Source organism: Caretta caretta, chromosome 5 (assembly GCF_965140235.1).
Source record: "Caretta caretta isolate rCarCar2 chromosome 5, rCarCar1.hap1, whole genome shotgun sequence".
Taxonomy (NCBI): Eukaryota; Metazoa; Chordata; order Testudines; family Cheloniidae; genus Caretta; species Caretta caretta.
In genome coordinates, this window is record NC_134210.1 from 93,038,480 (window position 1) to 93,062,600 (window position 24,121).

A 24,121-nucleotide genomic window follows, 5' to 3' on the forward strand; every position below is an offset into this window, starting at 1 on the left:
ATCCTTTGACCGGGGTTAATAAACAATGTTTGGATTATAAAGGAGAGAGGGAAATCAAAAGTATGAGGACCACCCTTTGAAAGTAGGTAAAATGTAACACTTGATGAGATAAAGCATACTAGACTGTCTTTCTCCTGTTTAGCAAACTGGGTTTGGTTTGGATGATTCATCCCTTCTGGGGCCTGTTACGTCAAGTTTAAATGTTGAAGATTATTCACTTGTACTATTTATACTTTAATCTCAGCATTGTATTTTATCAAATCATGTAAACAATCACTTCCTTTGCTGTTGAGTATAAATGTGATTTACTTTAAAAGGTGATGGGAAACAGGTTAAACTTATCCTTCCATACATAAGTTAGACGAACGAAAAGAATTTTGAAATATAAACAACAAAATGAGATCAGGTTCTCTGTATTTAAATCACTTACGTTGGTTATAAAACTGAAATCTTCTAACGTCTGTTAGAGCAAATCTCAAGAGAATGTGCTGTTCTCATTTGCACCTTTCCTGGATGGTAAACATTTTAGCTGAATTTTGGCACTAATAAGTAAATTGCTGAATTACAGCTTATGCACAGTGCTGGGAAAAGCTCAAGAAAACCTCTTTGCTCACAACATCTGCTCAATGTCAGTGGGAATAAAAAACCTAACAGTGTTAGGAACCATTAGGAAAGGGTGGATAATAAAACAATTATTATAAAGGCATGTTACACCTACACCTTGAATACTGCATGCAGTTCTGGTTGTCCTATCTCAAGGATACATTAGAATTGGAAAAGGTATAGAAAGAAGCAACAAAAATGATGAGGGGTATGCAACAGCTTCCATATGAGGAGAGAGTAAAAAGACTGGGACTGTTCCATTTTAGAAGATAGACAACTACGGGGTTTTCTTCCCATACCTTAATCTGAATCTTTGGGAATCTTCAACTTGAATCTTTTACTCAATCTGTGGAAAAGGCATCTCTTCAGGTGCAATTCAGAGGGAGTTGGTGAAGATATAGCAAATTGCCTATATAACCACTCCACTTTGTCAGTTACTCTTAGCCAAGATTTTCACGTGACTAGTGATTCTGGACTTTCATTCCTTGATTTCAGTGGTCTTAAAAAAAAAAAAAAAAAAAGTAGGTACGTTCAGAGGACTTGAATGGAGAGTCGAGAGCTGTTAAAATATCTCTAGGCTGTTGACAGTTAAAATTATTAAAGAGTAGGCGAGAGGAAAGTGAACTCTATTCCAAATTCACTGAAAGAAGTCTAAAGCGTTATGTTCAAATTGTATGAGCTCTCCTTGGAGATAACTTAAAACCTATATATTTATGTGGACGGCTCAAATATCAAACTTGGCCTAGCTTTCAAGGTACAGTCCTAGCAGTCTCTTGCTCATGAACAGTGCTGCAACACTTGACCATTTTGTACATGTGTTGGAAGGAACCTGGTTTTGCAAGAAAACATGTCAACTTCAAAGGTGCTAGAGTAGGCACAGTGAATAATGGCAAAAGCCTCAGTCATGGGGGACTTAACCTGTCCCATGCCATTAGTAAGCTGAACCTATTGCTTCAAAGTTGCTAGTTCAAATTCAATCCAGGCCAGTAGTGTCTTCAAGTTATTATCGGCTGGCTGCTGACTTTGTATGTAAAGTGATCTGGCGAGCTCAGTCCAGTTTCTGGTGAACAGGTGCCCACACAATAAAACTACCCCCACACTTGGCTTTTTTGGAGAAGCCGAGCACTGAACATCATGGAGACTGGCCTGATTCCTTGCCCCTTGGAGACGCTCCCTGCAAGTCAAGGCTGCTTTATAATGGGGCAGTTGTGAAGCTTGCACTTTCAACTGCTACCTGTTTGTGCAGACCAAGTCGTTAAGCCCAGATCCACAAAAGTATTTAGCCTCCTTAATTCCCAGGGATGTCAGATCCATATTTTGCTTAATAAAATGTTTACAAAGGAGATACTGTCTCTCATGTAACTCAGTACTTCTACCACTGTACAAACTAATCCTGGCCCCTTATACAAGCGAAGGAGCTCAGATCCCAGTTGCACCCTGCTACAGACTAGATCACAGCGGCTATAAGGAGTCCCCAAATTTGTATTCTTCATACATATTGAGGTGTATGCCTTTCTGTTACAGATGGGGAAACTGAGGTATAGACGTTCAGTCACAGAAAGTTAATGGCAGAGCAGGCATAAGAATCAGTAACTCCAGTTTCTCTCCATTAAGTGGGGCCAGGCTGAATGTCCAAAACTTCTTAATAAAGCTTAAAGGCAGACTGTCAGGTGCTGTAAATACTTCACAGGGAAGTCTGTTTGAATGCAAATATTCTCCTGACTTTAAAAAAGAACAAAAACTTTTTCGTTGTGATTTAGAATTTTCAATATATACTGCCATTTTCACCCATACAAAATGACCTTACATCAATGCTCCCTGACAATGTTATTAAATGAGCCTAATCCAACTTGTGACAGGAAATCTACACTATAACTAGGCTTGGTAGAATTTTTTAATAATTTTGATGGATAATAGCTAAGTTTTATTTTTAACTTTTTAATTTTGATTTAAATTTTAACAGTTGAGACACATAATGGGGTGGGTGTTTCAAGACTATTTAATGAGTAGTCATTGAGATATGAAAAGTTTAAAGCTTTGGAATCAATGTGATAAAATATACAAAGTAAACATCCTTCAATTAAATGCTTAAATTCTCAAGCAGCATTTTTCTGTAAATTTCAATGGCAATATTTTTCCTTTGGTTTGCATGTGTTTATAGAATTAAATCAATGTTTACCAGCATTTTTGGATAAAAACCAAATCCTTACAATCCTACATAATGTGGTTCATTTTAAAAACAAAATCAACAACTCTGAGTGAAAACAAATCAAGGATTGAATTTGTGCAGACAAATCACAGAGATGGACCTATATTTAAATATCCTGGCTAATTCAGGCCCTAATCCAACAAGCAAATACATGTGTAGTCCTATAAACTCAATAGAACTAGTTGTGTAAGTAATGCAAGTGTTCCAGGAATAGGGCTATAAGGTCTGACTTCTAAACTGAGGGAAGTATGAAGAGTAACTAAATGTTAATAGATGAAAGTAAATTCTTACTGATCTTTCAGTTCTAACAGTGTAAGGTGGTGTCTTATATTGGTAACTTGGTTTCAAATAAAAATCTTTTAATCTGACAGCCATTCCTTTAATAGAGGCAAGGGTGCTTTTGTGTAATGTATATATTACTTAGCATGGGTTTTCTCAAATTATACATCCAGGCTGCACTGATGGGCCTGAGATTCTTACCTTCTTTTAAAATGAAAAATTTCTTGTCAGGTTCCCTCATGCATTCCTCTAATCTTGGTCGGATCTCACATATGCTGGAGCGCTGCGGGGACTCCTTATAGCCGCTGTGATCTAGTCTGTAGCAGGGTGCAACTGGGATCTGAGCTCCTTCGCTTGTATAAGGGGGCATGATAGTGAAAAGTTTCAGAAACACTTAGAACATCAACATCATGCTTAGCCCTTAAGGCTGGGTCTGTCTTGGGGAAATCATGTTTTGAAAGAAATGTTTTCTGTTTGTATTATTTATAAACACAGATATGGATGAGTCGCTAATGAAAAAGTCCATTATGTGCTGCTATTCCATAGAGAGTTAAGGCTAGCTGTAGTCACCCATCAAATTTTCCAGACAAGGATAGTTGATGGTGAGTAAGGGGACCGGTCTTTGTGTGGTTCAAAAGAGGTAACCTAGCAGGGAACCCATGAACTAACTGCACCCCTTTTTGCTTCTGCAGATATAACCCCCCTTTCCTGCTCAGGTAACTGCCTCCATTATTAGCAGGGGCAGTAGCACCTGAAAACTAGCTTCTCTGGCTTCAGATGATAACAGCCTGAAGATGATGGGGGGAGACTGTGTCTTTCCCAGGAATCTTGTAGAGGAAAAAGAGTGGACCTGATCTCCTGAAATAAATGGAAAGCTGGTGGGTAGGAGGAATTTAGGGGGAAAGCACTCAAAGAAAGATGCCTTGGCACTGAGGTCCCTCCCATTCTTCCTTTAGAGTGTGACAGCTTGCTGCGTGTCTCACAATTCCTGCTTGTTGCTGCTCATTGCTATACTGGTGGGAGGGTAGCCTGCTGTCTGCTCTCCAGACCTGTTGCTCACCTTGTCTGTGGCAATAGGACAGACTCCTCCCTGCTCCTCTTGTTATGACAGACAGATGCTGCTGGCTCCCATTCCTGCTGCTGATGCTCCAAACGACCTAAGCATGTTTTTAAAGATCTGACCAAGACTGGTCCTTTACTGTGAACCTCACTTCTCTGAAGAGCGAGGCTGGTGGACACAGCAACCCTACAAGGTAATGTAAATTGTTTGAGGTCTGGGGTACAAACTAGATGTACTGGGAATTGCTGGCCATTGTGGAGGTTGGTATAATTAAGCCACTGAGGTATTTTGTTGTTCTTTAAGTATGTAGCTGGGAATATACATGACCTTCAGCTTGGAACAAATAGGACAAAACAGACCAAAGTACAGAGAGAGCTACAGTAGCAGAATCTGCACTTGTCAGTTACAATGGTTATTGCAAAATTACTTACATAGCTGGGTTTGACGTTTTTCCTCTTGATAGCTGTTTGAACTGGAAACAGAAGTCTTGTTTGCTTTAATCTGAAGTAATGTGACAGATAAATCAGTGTGGGAGGGGTTAGCCTTACTCCCCTCAGGCAAGTTAGAAACCTGTTAGGAACTAAACTATAAACAATCAAAGAAGGCTAATTTTAGACGGGGGTGTGTGTGTTACCCATGCAGTCTAGGGCACTCACCTTTACCTAGTTCCTAGGGCTCAAGGCGTAACCTGGTTGATTGAGGCATCCCCACCCTTTTCCAGTTCCTAGGGCTCTGGGGGAAAGGCACCTACCCGTACCCAGTTCCTAGGGCTCAGGGCCTAATCTTCTGCAGGTTTGCTGGGTCTTTTATTAGTGAAAGAGCCTGACGCGGTAATATCCTTAACCTCTATTTATTAACAGTCACCAAAACAGAATGCACACGCTAAGCATATAATGCTCACCACTCTTAATAAGGCAGATGAACTTTTCCTGATGGCCAGTCAGGATCAGGTCATCTGGGGACTCCAGCTTCTGCATGGTGTGATTGGCAGGGTGTTGAGGTCTGGCAGCTCTGATCTTGGGGCTGTGTCCTGGAGTTGGTTCCAAGTAACTTCCTTTTGGCTCCGAGTTTATATACTGAAACTTGAGTCCTGTTTAGCTTACTAAACGATTTTCTAATATATTGTAAAACAATTCTTTACCCAAACATACCCCACCACCCTGGTTGATTTAAATCTTACAAAATTAGTTATGCAACAGACAGAAACAATCAAAGAACCGGACAGAGACCATTCAGATAAACAACAGAGAGGTAGGGACCATAAAGGCAAAACAATAAAGAAGCAGAGATTTCACACCCTAACTGTTGATCAGTTGCCAGACAGCATGCCATCAAACAAAGTTTTCTTTAACCATTTTAAGAGATTCCCAGCTTATTTTGTGATGGTGGATACTATTAGGAGGCACCCCTTCATAACAGCCCAATATTACATTGTTTTGATGTAATTTAGATGGAATACGAGGATGTGACTTTCTGCTTCTTGGCTAATGGCTGCTGCTCTCCTAATATAGCTGCAGAAAAAAGGCCTCAGACCTCAGGGGTTGAGCTGGACTGTAATTAAAAAGAACATTTTGTTGGAATAATGACAGCTGTTCAGACTTTCAAATGCGGGTGCCTAAATATAGGGTTAAACAAAAGAGGACTGATTTTCAAAGGTTCTGAGAATCCAAGACTTCAGTGGAATCTGTGGGTGCTCAGCACTTCTGGAAATCAGGCCACTTATATCTAGGTGCCTATGTAGATGCTTAGGAATCTAACTTTAGGTATTCATTTAAAAATCTTAGCCAATATAGTTTTTGGGTGGGAAGGGCTGAGGGTTAATTTTCACTTTTGATCATATACTATGTGATGTGATGTAACTGGTTTCCAAGTAGTATGTCAGATACATGTCCTGAATTGTGTGATTGGGGTGGGTTTTTTTGTTTTGTTTTTTTGGCCCACACTTGATAAAACCCAAGCACAACTTCAACACTGTGCAGTAGTAGGTAGAGTAAGCCTTTTGCCTGTAGAACTGCACTGGGTACATGTATTGGGAGAACTGTGACTTTATTAAATGTAGATCTGACCTAGTGAAATCACCACAAGAGGGTGCCATTTACCTGAATTTAATGCTGGCATGAACCAGACTCTAGGTCTCAACAATACCTGAATATGTGTTGGGAATGTTGCATTTGGCCATTTCAATGTGATGCACTGAACCATAATCTTATAATTGGGGCCCACTTCTAATTTGTTTCTCTTATAACAAACAAGAAGGATGTGCAAAAAGTAATCTGAAATGAATTGGCTATTAGTCCAGGACTCTTTCACACTGAAGCAAACAGTTTGAATACAGATGTTGGATTAAATAGGTTTAAGGGCATTTTATACAAGACAGTAGTACAGAAAGAAATGGATCAGTCTGTTGCAGTCTGATTTTTGGCTGTGTCACTGTATCACCACCAGATAGTTATCAGTTTTTGATTTGTCTGGTAAAGAGGAGTTCTCTCTCACTGCTGTCCCCAAAGCTCATTCATAGCATTGTTCCAAGCAGGCAATGTTGGTATTTCTTTGGTGTACCACAAGAGCAAATCTAACTTCTATTAGAAAAAGCTATAAACACATTTTTAACTGGTAACCCAGCTAATGATTGGATTAATTTCCCCAAAGATGTCTTTGAACACCACCATCCTTGCCTGAAAAGGAGTGAGCTAGTCGCGTTAATCAAGGTCCTAAGTTGGGATGAGAGTACTAATGGGGGTAATATATACACAGCAATATATCAGAAAGGTTCTTCACAATATTACTTCTCTTGAAGAGCATCTCTCATAGAAAATGTATCCTGTGATGACTTACAAGGTTAAAACAAAGAGGTAGATACCAACGTGGAGGGCTGGTTTCAGGTAGTATGGGAAGTCCAGACCAGTATTCACTGAGCTATGGTTAAAGGGTATTTTAAACATATATATAAATTAAACACACTTGCATATTCTTTAAATTCTGTGCATTATGTAAGTGACTTCTTATGCAAAACTTTCCAAGTATACTTAAATTTTTTTATCTTATTGTTCTAATGAGGGTTTTTGTTGTTGTTTAATAGTTTTGTTTATAATAGACTGGCCATGAATATACTGGATTGAGAGTAATGATTGTATGTAGCTGTCCTAGGCCCTTATCCTGCAGACACGTATGTATGAGTATATCTTTACACAGGAGGAGTCCATTGTCTCCACTAAGACTACTCAAGGCCGTAGTTGTATAGTCTTAACTTTAATAAGGACTTTAATACCTACAAAGCATTACAAATTGAAGAGAAAGTAAACAAGTTTTTAAGAACAGTTACATCTGAATCTAAGTACTCTAATAGGGAGCGCGGCCTCTGGTGTGTACATTTTTAAATGACTAACAAAGAACCTTAATTCACTGGCTCAGTTGCAGAGGGACACTGAAAATAATATGATTAATTGCTTGTGTGTATCTATGAAATCCAAAGACTGTCTGTGGGGAGCAATGTGCAAGCCACCTACTTGAAGTGGGATTCTCCCTTATTAGGGGAGTTTCGCCATGGCTCTTCCTCACACCAGCTCTGAATTTTTATTACAGCGAAAGTCAGGCTTTGTGATACAGCTTGAGCATTAGAGGCTAGAGTGAGGCTATTACGGTAGCAGGTGGAGGGTGCCAGAAAAAGTCATGTTGAACAGCTGCCTGCCAGTCAAGCTGAAGGGAGGGAACATCCATCAGTTCTGAACTGATGAACCCAGTGGTATATAAATCTTACCTCACTGGCTGAGTCATTCTCATTCTCTCTCCTGCTTCATTGTGTGTATATTTGGCATATGAAAGACTAAATCACAGTCAATACAGTGCTACTTAGTTTATTGTTAAAGATTTAGGTAGAATAATACTTTGCAGTTACATAGCCCTCTCTTTCCCACAGTAGTTCATGGTCTTTAAGTCAGAATCAATGAAGTCGCACAATACCCCTGTGAGGTCGGCAATTATTTTCACAGATGAGGACACAGACAGAGAGGTTGTGACTTGTTCCAGATCAGGCATGGAGCTAATGGTGGAGTCAGGACCTGAACTCTGCTGTCCCAGCTCCTGCCCCTCTGCACTATTAGAGAACTCTGCCTCCTCTTAAAAGGATGTTCACCTTTCAAGTGTCTATTCAACACTTAAATATCAGTAGTGATGACTGTGGCCAATTTCTGTGTTTTGGCAGGAAAAAAGTGAAAGCTAAATTTGTTGAGATTTTCATGTTCTGTCTAAATCCCTAGGGTGGGTTTGTCAGAAGCACTCGGTGCTGAGCTGCTCCTGTTTCTATCAAAGCCAATGGGAGTTTCACCTGTGATTTAAATGAACAAAGAGTTAGGCAAAGACCATTCACTTCTGAAAACTGTATCTCCAGATTTGAACAGATCTTAATGAAAACATCAGTAATAGTAGTGTTCCAGTCCCTTTAAAGTATGTCAAGCCAATGAAGATAATACTGCAAACCGTGCTGGTTAACTTGAGAAAGCAAGCAAAATGCTGTTCCACAAATATGACATGGTTAAAAGTATTAACGTGCATCTAATTCAGAGACTGCTCTGGAAAAGCATTTCTTTAAGTGAAGAGATTTCTCAATTTCAGACACTATTTCAGAAACAGACTTTTCCAGACTCACAGTGATAAAGTTTTCTGGTGCTGACGGAGGCTCTAGTGTATCAAACTGAGACTGTAGTAGTTCGGGTGCCATAAAGTGTCCTCTCCTCTTCTCCAGGCGTCTGGCGATGAGTTCCATAGATCCATCCAAATGGATAAAAAGGACCTTCCCTGTGGCAGAATCTCCTTGTTCCTCTAGCTGATCACCCTTAGAATACACAACATCCCGTCCACTTACTAATATGTGTCTATACATTTTCTTCAGAGCCGAACAGGCCAGAATCACACTTTGTCCAGCTGATTCTTCTCTATCAAGAGAAGAAAATTTCAATAGCAATAACTTAATAATATCATGCCCATATTTGGTGTATTAAACACTGACTGATTGTTCTCAATAGATGGTAAGGTGGGCAACCAAACACGGCCTCACAAAGAAGAGGTGGTAAAGATTTTGTCCTCATTTTAACAAGACTCTGAAGTCAAATCTCTAACACAGGTAAGGACGCTTGCTTTTTAAAAATGTGATTTCACCCAGTGTCCCTTTAACATCTCCATCATCTGGAGCCTTCATAATGGCCACCATCTTCCCAAATGTGGAAGCGTAATTAGATTCCAAAGAGAAAGCCATCAGCCCTGCTCCTTAATTGCTGAGAAGTATGATTGTTGGACAGCATGAGGCACTCTCCTGTCCCACCTACCAGCTGACTATAAGGGTCTGTCTAGAGTACAGTTCTATCCTGAACAATACGTACTTTTCTTAACTAGTTCCATTTTCAGTTTTTGAAGATTTTGAACTAAATTGTTTGGATTAGCCATTCTACTACTGTTAACAATAATGGGAACTCTATATATATCCTGGGTCTTTTAATAGTTACTCTGGAGGGTTGGATTTAGTGAAATTAACATAAATAAACTTGCATAATTCTTTCATTTTACTCTGGCAAGGGTCCTTTAAAGCTTCAGGTAATCAGACAACATTGGCGCTTGTTACACTGGAAATCTCAAATCCTGCCTTCTAGTTAGTTTTGGCATTAGATACCATAAATGAACATACAGGTTTTATGACTGAGATGTGCAAAAGAAAAAAATAAACTCATATTCTGCAGTCAAATTTGTGAACACATTATACGTAGTAGTAAACGAATGTTACTGCCCTCTATTATACACAGGCAATTCTGTGATTTAAATTCCAAAGGCAAAAAGCCAGTTTGGACCCTGTTACTTGCAGGGTGCAGTAAGAGTCTTTAACTCTTGGTTAAGGCAGGGCTAGCCCTTTCAAGGTTATCCCATTATTTCTGAATTCCATGTCTTCCCTGACCCTTCTTAAAAGAAACTATATCCCTCACTTAATCCAGGGAGCTCAGCAGCCTCCTGCCCCCTGAGAAGCAGCACGCGTGTGGAATGTGAAAGCTCCTTTTTCCTGTCTCTATCTCATCGAGATACTTAAATGAATCATCAGGATGGAGAATATATTGAGTATGCAACTGAGAAGCAGAGAAGGGTAATTGCTGTAAAACCTAAATCCAGATTTTGGTTCAGACCCATCTTTACTGATGAGGATCATCGACTTGTTACTGTAATGTATGTAATTGTCTGTGGGGGAAGAGGAGGGTGATTGCCATTGTGAATAAATGCATGCAAATTTAAAATGTAGAAATTTAAAGTTCCAGGTTTGACTCTTCTCTCCCCCAAGCCTCATGAAATCACTTGTGCATTATTTGTCCCATTTTTTTTTAACATCTAAATATTTGAGCTAGGATCACTATTTAGGAAGGGTACATCCTGCAAAGTTCAATGGCAAGTGAGTCATCTGGGATGACTAAGGATAAAAGAGACTAAGGATAAAATTTTCTAAAACACGTAAGTAACTTAGGAGCCTAATCATATGTTCAGAAGTGACTTAGGTACTTAAGAGCCTAAATCTCATTGAAAGTCAATGGAACTTATGCTTCAGTCACTTGGGCAAAATTTCTAAAATGCCTTAAGTTTATACAGTGTGCCCTCTAGAGCCAACTGGTGTCAAACTTATTACGGAACTGGATCCTTGAAATGTAAAAATCTTTGTATAGACAACGAAGAAAGAACTCTCATCCCCAAACAGTTCCATCAAGTAGTAGTATTTAGGTGTTTCCTTACTGTTATTGTTAAGTATTAAAGTATTTCAGAGACTAATGAATACAGAATGGTTTTACTGACTGCAGAATATTTTTACAATACTACATACTTATCCCCACTAATGCAACTGAAAAAAACCTCTTGCTTTAGTCTTTAGCCAATAATCATTACAGATGCAATCACTCTGCAAGTCAGAGGTTCTCTTACCTCATTAATATGTCATGTAATTTGCAAAGCCATGGAATCCTGTCCTAGAAACAAAACAAGTTAGCTGAAAGTATGTATTTAAATTGTCTAACATCTACATAGCAAAAAGAAAAGGAGTACTTGTGGCACCTTAGAGACTAACCGATTTATTTGAGCATAAGCTTTCGTGAGCTACAGCTCACTTCATCGGCTGCATACTGTGGAAAGTGTAGAAGTGTAGAAGATCTTATTATATACACACAAAGATCTTCTACACTTTCCACAGTATGCATCCGATGAAGTGAGCTGTAGCTCACGAAAGCTTATGCTCAGATAAATTGGTTAGTCTCTAAGGTGCCACAAGTACTCCTGTTCTTTTTGCGAATACAGACTAACACGGCTGTTACTCTGAAATCTACATAGCAGTTAACTTGCAATACAAAACTGGGTGAATCTTTTTCAATCCTTCTTTGGTGTGGGGAGGCAAATAGACCAATGTTTTTTTCCCCTGCAGTCACATTAGCAAACTGATCCAGTATCTGTTTCTACATTCAAGGCTAACCTATAAAACTTTTCATTTAAATTTACAAAAACAAAAGCATATCTAAATTGTGTAAACCCATTGCTTGCAAAAATAAAGTACTGGAGCAGAACAGAATAAAACACCAACACAGCAAACGAATATGAATTATTAACATTTGTTTCCATTAACTGAAAACTGAATAGATTAAAAAATTCAGTCTATACTATTCTGCTATAGATCCATGATTTTATGCCTGTCAGTATGTATATATACTATATTTTACATATAAACAAAAAACCCTATTTGTTTAGGTTGCAAAGTCCAGCAACTGAAAGTTAAGAAACACCAGATAGGTTGCTTGTGCAATCTTAATTCTTACCCTTGTGTCTATGCATTATGATCCCATCTCTTATAATATAAGCTTTCTTCTAGAAGACCCCTATTTCCTTCAGTATGTAGTTTATAAATAATGTAACATTGCACCAAGCAAACAGATTTTCAACTTCTCCCCTTTTATTTTCTAATCCAGAACTGCTACCACTTCATGGAGGATGGAGAGGGGAGATTTTTTATCTACACTGAAAACTTTAAGTGCTTTGAATTTTTATATACAGAATGGAAAAGGAGAATCAATGGAAGTTGTATGTAGTAGTAATGTATGTTTTAGGTTTGATATGGCATATTGTGAACCTTTTGAAGAACCAAATTAGCTCTTGTTTTATTTGACAATTTAAACAGCAAATCTATTCTCACATAGCTGTTTTCATTTCTAAAATAGCTGGAACTGTGATTCCCCCCCCCCCATTTCTCCTAACAGCTTAGTACATGTGTGTAATGCTTTGGATCAGATACATGTACTCATAAGGCTCTCAGGAACTATCCCATAGAGTCAAAAACAGACCTAAATTCAGTTATCACAGATAAGTTAATTACATCATATTTACATCTATGGCAATCACAAACAAACTCACTCATAACCACATTTATGCAACAGCTTTGCTCACTGAAGGAATGTCCTCTGACTACACTTGGCTCAAATGAGCTTGGCAAATATAATAAAAATGACTGATCAGCTTTCTTAATATAATCCAATTTAAACTTTAAGATTCCTGCTGCTTCTACCATAACTGCTCAGTATTAAATGGATGTCCATCCAACTCATGTTGGACAAGTAAGTTTAATAAATGGGAGCATGGGAACAATGAAGGAGCTAGTTCATCCATTGCAAAACACTTTCCTTACTGTGTGCCTTCAAGCAGGCTTCTCTACAATTTCACATCACTGGTATAGTGCAGGAAAGCTACACGCCACCTGAATGGCATTAGATGTCAGTGCAGTATGTTGTAGTTTGATCTGTCTAGTGAATTTATAGGCCCCTGTATAGGCCTTTCATCTGAAAAACTCTAGATACAAACCCCTGTGAATTTTATAGCATGAACTCGAGTTTTTAAAAAAGGGTCTAGAAACATTTTTCAGCCCCCATGCTTCCTTTCAAGAGTATCACAATTCTGCCTTGTGCAAAAATAATCGTAACAATTTCTGGCTGTTCTATGCAAATAAACATGAAGAAGTCTGCCTGCAGCAGTGTCAGAAGAGGTTATGAATCTCCTTCTTAAAGAGCTAAGTTGTAATTTCCTAAACTCCCATCTTTTCTGTTTCATAGGCACTAACTATCATACCTAAGGCCCTACCAAATTTGCGGCCATGAAAAACGCATCACGGACTGTGAAATCTGGTCTTTTGTATACTTTTACCCTATACTATACAGATTTAACGTGGGAGTCCAGAGTTTCTCAAACTGGGGGTCCCAACCCAAAAAGGGGCTGTAAGGGGGAGACGGGTGTCGGCGGTTTTGCCACCCTTCCTTCTGTACTGCCTTCAGAGCTGGGCAGCTGGAGAGCAGCAGCTGCTGGCCAAGGGCCCAGCTCTGAAGGCAGAAGGAAGGGTGACAATACTGTGACACCCCTACAATAATCTTGCAAACCCCCACCACCACCAATACCCCCTTTTGAGTCAGGACCCCCACAGTTACAACACCATGAAATTTCAGATTTAAATAGCTGAAATCATGAAATTTACAATTTTTAAAATCCTATGACCGTGAAATTGACCAAAATGGTAGGGCCCTAATCATATCAGAGATCTTTTTCTGTTTCAATCTGATTTTTCCTGCAGCTGAAATGTTTTGTGTTTTGGCTTGTCTTTGTTCCACAGTGCAATAAGACACACCAGAACACTGATTAAAAACACCTCTTGTGTGGAGTGAGGTAAAGCCATTATTATAAGAGTATGTGATGTGTATATAAATGTACATTCCAGAAAGCAGTTCAGTTCACTTGTTCAGGCTGTTTCTCAAAAGGAGAGAGTTTGTAGTGACAATAATGGACTGTTAAGAATTAGTTCAATTGTTCAAGTGTCAAAGTAGCTTATTTCCAAGATTCTATCATCATGAAAAGACTAATATTGTTATCTGCTTATCCCTAGACCCCTAAGTAATACAAAGTAAATTTGAAAAGAAAAACATTCAGATATTGGTACACTTCAAAAATACAAAGTGAATTATTATGATGTAATACTTGTGATGAAACTGTTAGCAACTTCATTATATGATCACAGTAATACACTAAGGATTTCTGTGTATTACTGTACTTAGCAGATTTGAGTTTTAAAATATGGTAAGGGATTGGTGTGTTCAAAGTATGGTAAGTATTGGGTGCCAATATTCTCATATGTTGAAACCTCAGTCAAATTAAGCTAGTTAAGCATTGTTATCAAATTAAGCTTGATGATCTATTTGTGGTGTACAGATAGGTCAGAGCAAGGAACCATAGTTTTAAGGAGGAATGTATAGAACAAGAGTTTATAGAGCAATTGTTTTAGCAGGTGGTGGGTAATGGACTTCTAACTCACAAGAGAGACAATGTGGGTGAGGTAATATTTTTTATTGGACCAACTTCTGTTGTTGAGAGAGACAAGCTTTTGAGCCACATGGAGCTCTTTTTCCCACAGAAGAAGCAGCTTGAAAGCTTGTCTCTCTGTCACCAACAGAAGTCGGTCCAACAATATTGCAATCCACAAAGCCTGAATTAGGCATCTAGACTCCCTATACAATGGAAGGGGAGAGATAAGTGCTTTACAGCGGTGCTTCTCAAACTATCTGATGTGGGCGACTGGCAATTTTTTTTTCCAATGTGTGCGCAGACCGGCAGCCGATGGCTCAGTCCGTGGACCACCACTTTGAGTAGCACTGCTTTACAGCATACTAGGTGAGGAACTACATAAACTAGTCCAGGGGAGATGCCAATCAGAGGGGTTTATGCTAAGCCCTACACCTTCTGAGACTGATGCCTAAGACAAGGCTGCAGGGAGACACTTAGCTCTGCTAAACGATCTGTGAATGGGAACCTGCTGCCTGAAGCAATGTGGCTTAGGCACCTAAGGCATTTTTTGACGGAATACATTTGGGGCCTGCCTCACTCCACACAAAAAGGGAGACCCCACAAGCAACTTAGGTGGACAAACAGCTATCTCCCCCCGATCTGTGAATCTTTGGGACTTAGGCAGGAGATAGGTGTCTGGATGCCTACAGTCAAGCCGAGAGTGCACATGCTCAGAGGCAGAAACTTGGCATTTTTTACCTTAAAAATGTAGGCACCAAGTCAGCTTAGGCACCTGCAAGGTTTGGCAGGAGTTTTGTGGATTGAAGTGGAACCAAAACTGGGACTTAGTCACCTAAATCTGGGGTTTAGGCACCTAACTACTTTTGTGGATCCAGGCCTAAGGCCCTAATCCTACAAGCTGATTCATATGGGCAGACTTCCAATGAACTCTGTAAAGCTCTTCACAGGTGCTGGGGTCCATTCAAGTGGCTCAACTTGCAGAATGGGGCTTAAGAGTCTGTGTATGCTTAGGAGTAGGTAACTAACTGTTTGTATGCGTGTGTAGGCAGGTAGAGTGAATTTCTGCTGATCCTGTTTTTCCCTCAGATGCCTCCCATTTGGGTGTGTGTCTTGTTTGCATGGATGAGAGTTTATCTTTCTCTGGGACAAATGCGATAAAATTCCACAGGGGAAAAACCCCCAAAAACCAAATAAACTACCACCACCAAGCTTTTTAAACTGGAGCTAAGGTTGTAAATGTTTATCACGTAGGGCAGAGATGGGGGAAAACATTTAGGAACACTAACTTTCCTAGAAAATACAAATGTCATTACACAGCAAAATCAGCTATGTAATCTTAATTCTGCATTAATCACTGCCAACCTTCCACCTGGTACACCTTACACACCAGGTGCAAAAGATGTGGCTGTGTTGATGGACGCAGCTTTGCTATGGAATCTAAGGAGTTCAACAAACTGTGGCTATATCCATCTTAAATCCCCTTTGAGTAGTTGCCCCTGCGGAGCAACCACCAACCCTTTGCTTTGCTAATGATGAATGATGCCAGCCTTGATAACCTTCTTGTCTCCTCTCACATGTTTCCAGGCCTCCTTTCATGCTGCCTTCCCCCAAATTATTATCCAAGCCATGTCTTCTGCCCCGTTCAAATCCCTCCTGCAAGCTGCTCTTGCCATCTCATCTGAGAGGGGAAAGATAATGTAAGGGTGGGACTGAACTAAATGCCTTGATGGGAGAAAAATTTGGCCAATGCTGAGTCCATTTCATAATCCCATTCTGAACCAGTAACAGACATCAAGGCATGTGTGTCCCTTACTGAGTAATTGATCCTATTGTCGCCCTTGTTCTTCCTCTTCCCTTGCTCCTTTTTTTGTCTGTTTAAGACCCTCATTTATCATGTCAAATACCAGTTATGTACACTCTTATGATCACAGAGTGTCTCTGCCATAGGTGTCTGGCCCCTTTAAATGTAGCAGGTCCCAGTGCCAGAACAAGTGCTTCCAGTTTGGCCAGTTAAGAGGGTGGGACAGCATCTGGGACTATAAAGAGTCAGGCTTTCAGTAATGAAAGGGATAAGCAGCAGGAGGAGGGAGGAATTTGTTACCCCACCCCATCTCCAAGGTGAGGCAGTAGAAACTTGTGGGAAGAGGGCCTCCAGGGAGAAAGCCATGGGTGGAGGTGCCCTGCATAAAGGGCAAGAAAGAATTCTGCAGTAGGCCCTGAAGCAGCAGGGACTGACAGAGGCAAAGGGGGAAAAACCCCTGGGAGTTACAGCCTAGGAAGGGCTGAAGAACTGTTTTTGTTGTGGTTTTTTTTAACCTATGTTTGGGAAATAAAACTGTGCCTAGAAAGAGAATCTGGCTGTGACAGAGGTCTTTTGGGGACTGGGGACAGACCACCATCTTACAGGTTTCAGAGGGATAGCCATGTTAGTCTGTATCAGCAAAAACAACAAGAAGTCCTTGTGGCACCTTAGAGACTAACAAATTTATTTGGGCATAAGCTTTCGTGGGCTATGACCCACATCATCAGATGCATGAAGTGAAAAGAAGTAGGCAGGTATAAATATACAGCACATGAAAAGATGGGAATTGCCTTACCAAGTGTGTGTGTGTGTGTGTGTGTGCGGGGGGGTCAGTGCTAATGAGGCCAATTCAATTAGGGTGGATGTGGCCCATTCCCAACAGTTGACAAGAAGGTGAGAGTATCAACAGAGGGAAAATTATAGTGTGTCTTCTGGTTTTGTGAGGCACTAGGAATATTTTGGGGATTCTAAAATAGTTTTATATAACTAATAGTTTACAAGTAAAAAAATAATTCCCCTACCTTATCACCAGCCCTGCAAACTCAGCCTGGGTTCAGAGTCAAGGGAAGCAGTAATGCTAATCTATATAAAGCATAACTCACTATAAAATGATATGTCAATGGTTAGAAAGGTAAACATACGTTGACTTCTCTGCCTTTAGGATTATATACAGTATAACTACCTGGTCATTTAGTGGTATTCCTTGTGCCATTTTCTTTGTGTTCTCTGTAGGATGATAGTCATCAGCATCATAGAATTTCCATCCCAGCTAAGAAAAAATTATAACTATGTATAATTTAGCATAAACAAACTAGCTCACAGTAACTCACTTGTTTATCAAGATCACTTTGGCAAGTACAGTTGTGGGATACATGTAGGACTTCTGCACCACAATATGAATCTCACCAGTTACATAATGACACTTCCCAGAAATACAAGGTATAATCAAGAGGAAGAAAATAGCAAGTCAATATACCATGTTTGTTTATAAGTCAAATTCACACTGCACTATATAATGATATTTATCCATGCCTGACTCAGTCAGGACAGATTCAACTATTCACAAATTGGTAATATTTACATATGACATAAGATTTATAATTTAACTAACAATGACTTGCTAGAAGTGGAAAAAATCCTATGTAAAATTACAATAAAACCAGTATAGTTAGAAAATACCATACCTTAGCTGCCAGATGTGACCCAACAGTGGATCTGTAAGAGAACACAGGAAGAGCACTATATAAACATTACTTCATAATTTTAACTTCCCCTTAAAATGAAGTGAGGTGTTGTCTTTCCTCCTTGGGATGGAACTGGTCATAGGAATGTAGTAATTGCCATAGTACCTCAAACAAGTCGTCCATCTAGTTCCTCATCCGGTCTCTAGCTTTAGCCAGAATCATATGCTTCAGAGTAAAGTATAAGTCCCCTTCTGCCCCAATAATCCTGATGTTTCCAAATCATAAGTGGTCAGAGATAATAACATCAGCACAGGCTGGATGTTCACAAACACTCAATTACCACATCAACATATAGAAAGAATAAGTATAATCTCCTATGAGGATAAATCCTTAAACATATAAAATCAACCCAGAGATCCTATCAGGACTGTAAATTGAAGAGGCAAAAGCTGCCTACATACTTTTTTCCTCCTCTTCCCCAATATGTATGGTTAGCTGTACCTGTAAAAAAAAACCTTTGAACTAAAAAAATCCCAATAAAACTTTGGTCACTGTGTCAGGGAGGGAAAGGAAAGGGGAGGAGAGAGTGGGAATTATTGAACAGTAAGTGAGCAAACCAGAAATTCAGTTAGGATTACTTGATAATGTTCTGGTCTGGTAATATTTAAAAGGCTGAGGATATGCAAACATGGCATCTACCAGCAACATCACCTGTAAGTAATCTTTAGTGAATAAATTAGACTGGCCTTAGTTATACCTGAATTTTAGCAAAGATATAGTACATAATAGCATTCAGTTAAGTATTCTGTGGCATGAGACCAAACTGATGAGTGCTTCACTTTAACACACAAGTACAACTATCACCTCTTAACTCACCCCACACCCAATATTATTAAATGAATTTTTTTTAAAGAATTGTAGGTGGTATGATTATTTTATTTATTACCTGTATTACCGTAGCACGTAGGAGCTCCAGTCATGGACCAGACCCTATTGTGCTAGGTGCTGAACAAACAGAACAAATGACAGATCGTCCAGAAACAAGCAGTATACACTATATCCATTGCTTGATTTCAGTCATCTGCAGTGGATGCACAGGCCTCCCAGTGTCCCATGGGAGCTGAAAAGTGCTATTGAAGGCATCAGTCATGCCCCCTGCCTAGCACATAATAGAACATTTACGTATGCTGTCTGGTACCTAAGTCTTTGTCTCGACTAGGAAAAATAGTCAAATTTAGGTAGGGCTTAGCTAACACATGCTAGCTAGGCTTGATCTAAACTTGACCCTTTTCCTAGAGTAGATCCAAGGTAACATCTTTTAGCTCAATTTTAGCTGGTCATGTGGTAGCCTAGGCTAATAATGAATTTTCTTTATATTCAGAATATAATAACGTGACATACTCTTTAGGGCAGGAGTTTAGCCTTTTTGTTTGCAAACCTAGCACCTAGCACATTTTGGGTACTATTGGAAAGAAGAATAATATCTGACACATTAAGTTTAACACAACACAGCTATTATCATTCAAGTTATTAAAAAGAATTTGACTCACTATTGGAAGTTTTTAAAAGTTATTCTAAATTAAGATTTTAGAAAAAGCAGGGTTCCTGGTAAAACTTTGAAAGTTGCAGCCACGCTTGTTTTATTTGAAAAGCAGCCAGTTGTCGTCTTTGGTTACATCAGCTTGGCAGTGACTTCCAGCAGTGTTTTACCCATCACAAGACGCTTTTAACTTTTAGATCAACAGAAGCTGCAGCATGTAAAGACATGATTATTTTTTGACTGTGGTCATACGCTGACAGCCTCATTCTAAATGATTGGGTGATTGTATCTATGCAGAGTTGGATTATTGATGAATTCAGTGCCAACCATATTGTGAAACATATGCATCCACATTAAATATAAGGGAAATAATTCAAGAGTATATAATTAGGAGTACTAAGATGAAACTGAGCATGAAGAAATTTATCCTGGGAATTGGAAACACTTTCATCCTGGAGGAAGAAATCAGACTATGGAATAACCTCCTAAAGGATGTGGTGGAAACCTCATTGATAACTTTATTTGTGTGGAACTAACTAAACTGGATAAAGCACTAGAGGAAATAATTGTGCACTTCAAAGGAGGGTGGACCAGATAAACTCATTACTTGCCCTTGGCTTGGGAAAGTAATTTTGATGTGTGGATGAAATATTAGTCATTTTCTTACTTCATGGTAAAAGATGGAAGGGTCCCTGGGCTGATAAATTTTCATGATAACTTCCAGAGTGAGATAACCCAATCTCTTTAATCTCTATCTTTTTATAATTCTAAGAGATGTTGGACAGAGGCTTGGGAATACCAGATGGTCTAATCCAGTGGTGGGCAACCCATGGTCCATCAGGGTAGTCCACTGACGGGCTGCGAGACATTGACCGTCCACCGGCACGGCCGCCCGCAGCTCCCAGTGGCTGCGGTTTGCCATTCCCGACAAATGGGAGCTGTGGGAAGCAGTGGTGGGAAGCAGCGGCCAGCACATCCCTGGCCCCAGCCCCAGCTGCCAGTCTGGGACCCCGGCTGCCAGTCTAGGGCCCCAGCTGCTGGCCCCGTGCCCCGGCTGATGGGCCCAGAACCCTGTCCTGAGGCTCCGCTCCCCATGCCCTGGCTGCCACGCCCATCCCCAGCTGTGGCCCCAGCCTCGGCCCCCTTAACCCTGTCTGTGTGCCTCCCCCCCGGAGCCACAGCCCTGCTCCCAGCCCCAGCTTGGGCAGGGGTGCAGACAGAGTTAAGGGGGTTTCGAGGTAAAAAGTTTGGAGACCACTAATATAGCACTGATTTTTTTTAAAGTAACTTTTTTTGGGGTGTGTTAATGATAGCTGTTTCCGTTGCTACCTTTACTAGTCCATTCCAAGCATTAATTATTCTCAGCTAAAAATGTTTTTTCTCCTGTTTCTTACTTGCCCTTTTTCTGCTTTGTTTGATGTTCGTAAATCTGTCATATACTGGTTTGTGATATTCATGTTCTTTGTACCACTTTTAATCATATACCTTAGTTTTCTCCTTTTGATTCCTTTCTGCTCTTTTTAACCTCTACATAGAACTAATGAGAATTTATCATGCAAGTTACACTCTTGTCTCTCTTCCAATTCTTCAGAAGTTCCTAAGATGCTAGCTAAAACAGTGGTTCTCAAACTTTTGTACTGGTGACCCCTTTCACATAGCAAGCCTCTGAATGTGACCCCCCTTGTAAATTAAAAACCCTTTTTTAATAGTTTAACACCATTATCAATGCTGGAGGCAAAGAAGGGTTTGGGGTGGAGGCTGACAGCTCGCGACCCCCCGTGTAATAATCTCACGACCCCCTGAGGGGTCCCAACCCATAGTTTGAGAACTCCTGAGCTAACATGTTCTAACACACCTTTTATCCCAGTCAAGACAAATCCTGCTCAGTTCTGAAAGAAGTCTTCTCCAAGCTCTTTTCAAGCTAACAAGGGTCAGAGTAGTGTAAAATCTTGTGTGAGGAAGTCCACCCTTGAAAATTCTTCTCAGGGCCATTTGAAAAAATAAAAGAAGGTGGTTGGGAGCAGGCACAGCCGTGAGTTCCACATTATTTGGTCCTTTTTACTTAGTTACAAGTCCAGGGAAAAGCTTCCCAATCACTAAATCAGAAGCTTTGCTGCCAATGCTTCATATCTGTTGTCATCCTCCAAACCCTTTAGTGGGGGAAACCACAGCTACACAGGGGTGTCTCTATGCTTTGAGGTACACTGCATAGGATAATACTAATTCAGCATTAGGATAATACTAATTCAGGAACTCCTGCAGTGAGGACAGTGGTCAGGCAGGCCCTGCTCAACCCTCTAAACCTGATTTCCCCCTTTGCCCCTTGATCTGAGATCCCCTCTACTACAGTTAGGGTGACCAGATAGGAAGGGTGAAAAATCGGGACGGAGTGGGGGGTAATTGGCACCTATATAAGACAAAGCCACAAATATCAGGACTGTCCTTATAAAATTGGGACATCTGGTCACCCTAACCACAGTGTCACTGGTGTCATCTACAAAGCAAAGTAGACACAAGTCGTGTTAAACAGTCAAAGGTCTATTCTAACCCAACAAGAGCAATTAAATGAAATTGTTAAGGCCGAAGTTATCCCTAATAAGCCCCACAGTGCATAATGGGTAGCTACCAGAACAGTTGCTGATGTGTGCTGAAATATCAGGAAACAAAAGGGAAACTTTTAGCCTTAACTCCTCACTTGTGTCCATTTAGAATTCATTTTAAAATTGTTTATATAGCGATGAAACAGAAGAAACTGAATATTGTTCGAAGTACAGAAATAAAAATAAAGCCATCCTTCCGTCAGTGACAACTCTTTACTAAAGTAAACAAAATCCACTAATGGTGTGTGCAAGGTGTACCACAGCCTAGCACAGGAACAGTGTGAAAATTACACAAAGCTAGTCTGGTTTGTAGGCTCCTTGGGCTCAAGGAAATGTACCTTCTGACTGTAATGAGGTGCCTGACTCACCCTCCATGCTTGTGTGGGTGTAAAACACCAAAGTCTCCTTAGTGCAGGTGTGGTTTTGTGTTCCCCCCCCCCGAAGAATGAAAACCCACCAACTACTGAAAAGTGCCCTTGCAGGAGATGGACCACAGCGCAGGCAAGTGCTATGGGCCACAGAGCAGCCTTTGGGTTAAGTCTTCCGTTGTTGTCCCAAAGCCCCTGCGACAGCGCAGGTTTCAGAAGACTTTTCCCCTTTACAGCCAGGAGGAAATCCCCTTCCCCCTTGAAAAGACGCGGGGTGCTGAGGGGCAAAGGCACCGCTCTCCTGTCCTGGTTACTTCACAGCTAATTTCCTCTCAGCCAGGGCAATGCTGGGAGCCCGGGAGCTGCAGCCTGAAGGCCCAGGGAGGGTGCAGGCTGAGACTCCGCACTGGGGCAGCTGCCGCCACCCGCTTTCCTCAGGACAAGCGCGGGGCAGCGCGCCAGCCGCGTGGCCGGGGACAGACACGCGGGGGAGCCGAGCCCGCCCACCGCCCGGCCGCAAGGAGAGACCCGGAAGGAGCCGTCCAGGCGAGGAGCTTCCCCCGCGGCGGGTTCCGGTGCCTGGGGCGGTCCGCGCACGTTCCCAGGGAGGCGAAAGCACCTACTTCCCCGAGCCGCTCACTCCCATCACCACCAGCAGCACCATGCCGAGCTCAGCCGCAGCAGCCTCTCGCCCTGCCTGCTCCTTCTCTGTGGCCAGCCCCTGCCGCCTTCCCGCCTCCTCGGTCTCTCTGCTCTGCCCCGCCCCGCCCCGCCCCTCCTCCCTGCCGCGCCTCCGGCTCTGCCCCTGGAAAGGCACAGCGGCCTTTCTCTGCCGAGGAGGTTTGTGCGGTGCTGCTCCGTGCGAGCGTGGGGCCAGGCTAGCTTGCAGGGTGCACAGGCTTCCCTTCCCTCCCTTTTCCTGCCCTAAGAACATAAGAACGGCCCTACTGCGTCAGACCAAGGGTCCCTCTAGCTCCGTCTCCTGTCTTGTGACAGTGGCCAGTGCCAGAGCCAGATAGCAGAACAGGTCAACATCAAGTGATCCATCTTCTGTTGACCATTCCCATCTTCTGGCAAACAGAGGCTAGGGACATCATCCCTGCCCATCCTGGCTAATAGCCATTGATGGATCTTTCCTCCATGAATTTACCTAGTTCTTTATTTAACCCTTGTTATGGTCTTGGCCTTCATAAAATCCTCTGGCAAGGAGTTCTACAGGTTGACCGTGCATTGTGTGAAAAATACTTCCCTCTTATCCGGTGGCAGCTTACTTTACGTAAGAGCCTTTGGTGAGGGAACTTGTCAAAGGCTTTCTGAAAATCTAAGTACACTATATCCACTGGATCCCCCTTGTCCATATGCTTGTTGACCCCCTCAAAGAATTCTAGTAGATTGAGGAGGCATGATTTCCCTTTACTAAAACCATGTTGACTCTTCCTCAACAAATTATGTTTAGCTATATGTCTGACAATATTGTTCTTTATTATAATTTCAACCAGTTTGCCTGATACTGAAGTCAAGTTTACAGGCCTATAATTGCCGGGATCACCTCTGTAGCCCTTTTTAAAAATTGGCGTCACATTAGCTATTCTCCAGTCATCTGGTACAGAAGCTAATTTAAATGATATG

General features: G+C 41.1%; 1 protein-coding gene and 1 long non-coding RNA gene across 3 annotated transcripts; one reads left to right on the forward strand and one right to left on the reverse strand.

Annotated features, from left to right (window-relative positions):
- The first annotated feature begins 8 nt into the window (after positions 1 to 8).
- On the forward strand, positions 9 to 10,212 carry LOC125637204 (uncharacterized). Its single transcript, XR_007356861.2, has 5 exons — positions 9 to 82; positions 3,587 to 3,693; positions 4,203 to 4,344; positions 9,173 to 9,270; positions 10,130 to 10,212. It is a non-coding gene; the product is annotated as an uncharacterized LOC125637204 (long non-coding RNA).
- IDNK (IDNK gluconokinase) lies at positions 7,990 to 23,237 on the reverse strand. Of its 2 annotated transcripts, XM_048851403.2 has the most exons (6): positions 23,116 to 23,237; positions 17,985 to 18,015; positions 17,483 to 17,569; positions 11,097 to 11,140; positions 8,797 to 9,082; positions 7,990 to 8,475 (listed from the first exon to the last, which is right to left on the reverse strand). In XM_048851403.2, the coding sequence occupies exons 1-6, from the start codon at positions 23,154 to 23,156 to the stop codon at positions 8,404 to 8,406; spliced, it is 561 nt and encodes a 186-aa protein (XP_048707360.2). In that variant the 5' UTR covers positions 23,157 to 23,237; the 3' UTR covers positions 7,990 to 8,403. The 2 variants fall into 2 exon arrangements, with proteins under 2 accessions (XP_048707360.2, XP_048707359.1); XM_048851402.2 differs by having other exon boundaries at positions 7,990 to 9,082.
- Between the last annotated feature and the right edge of the window lie 884 nt (positions 23,238 to 24,121).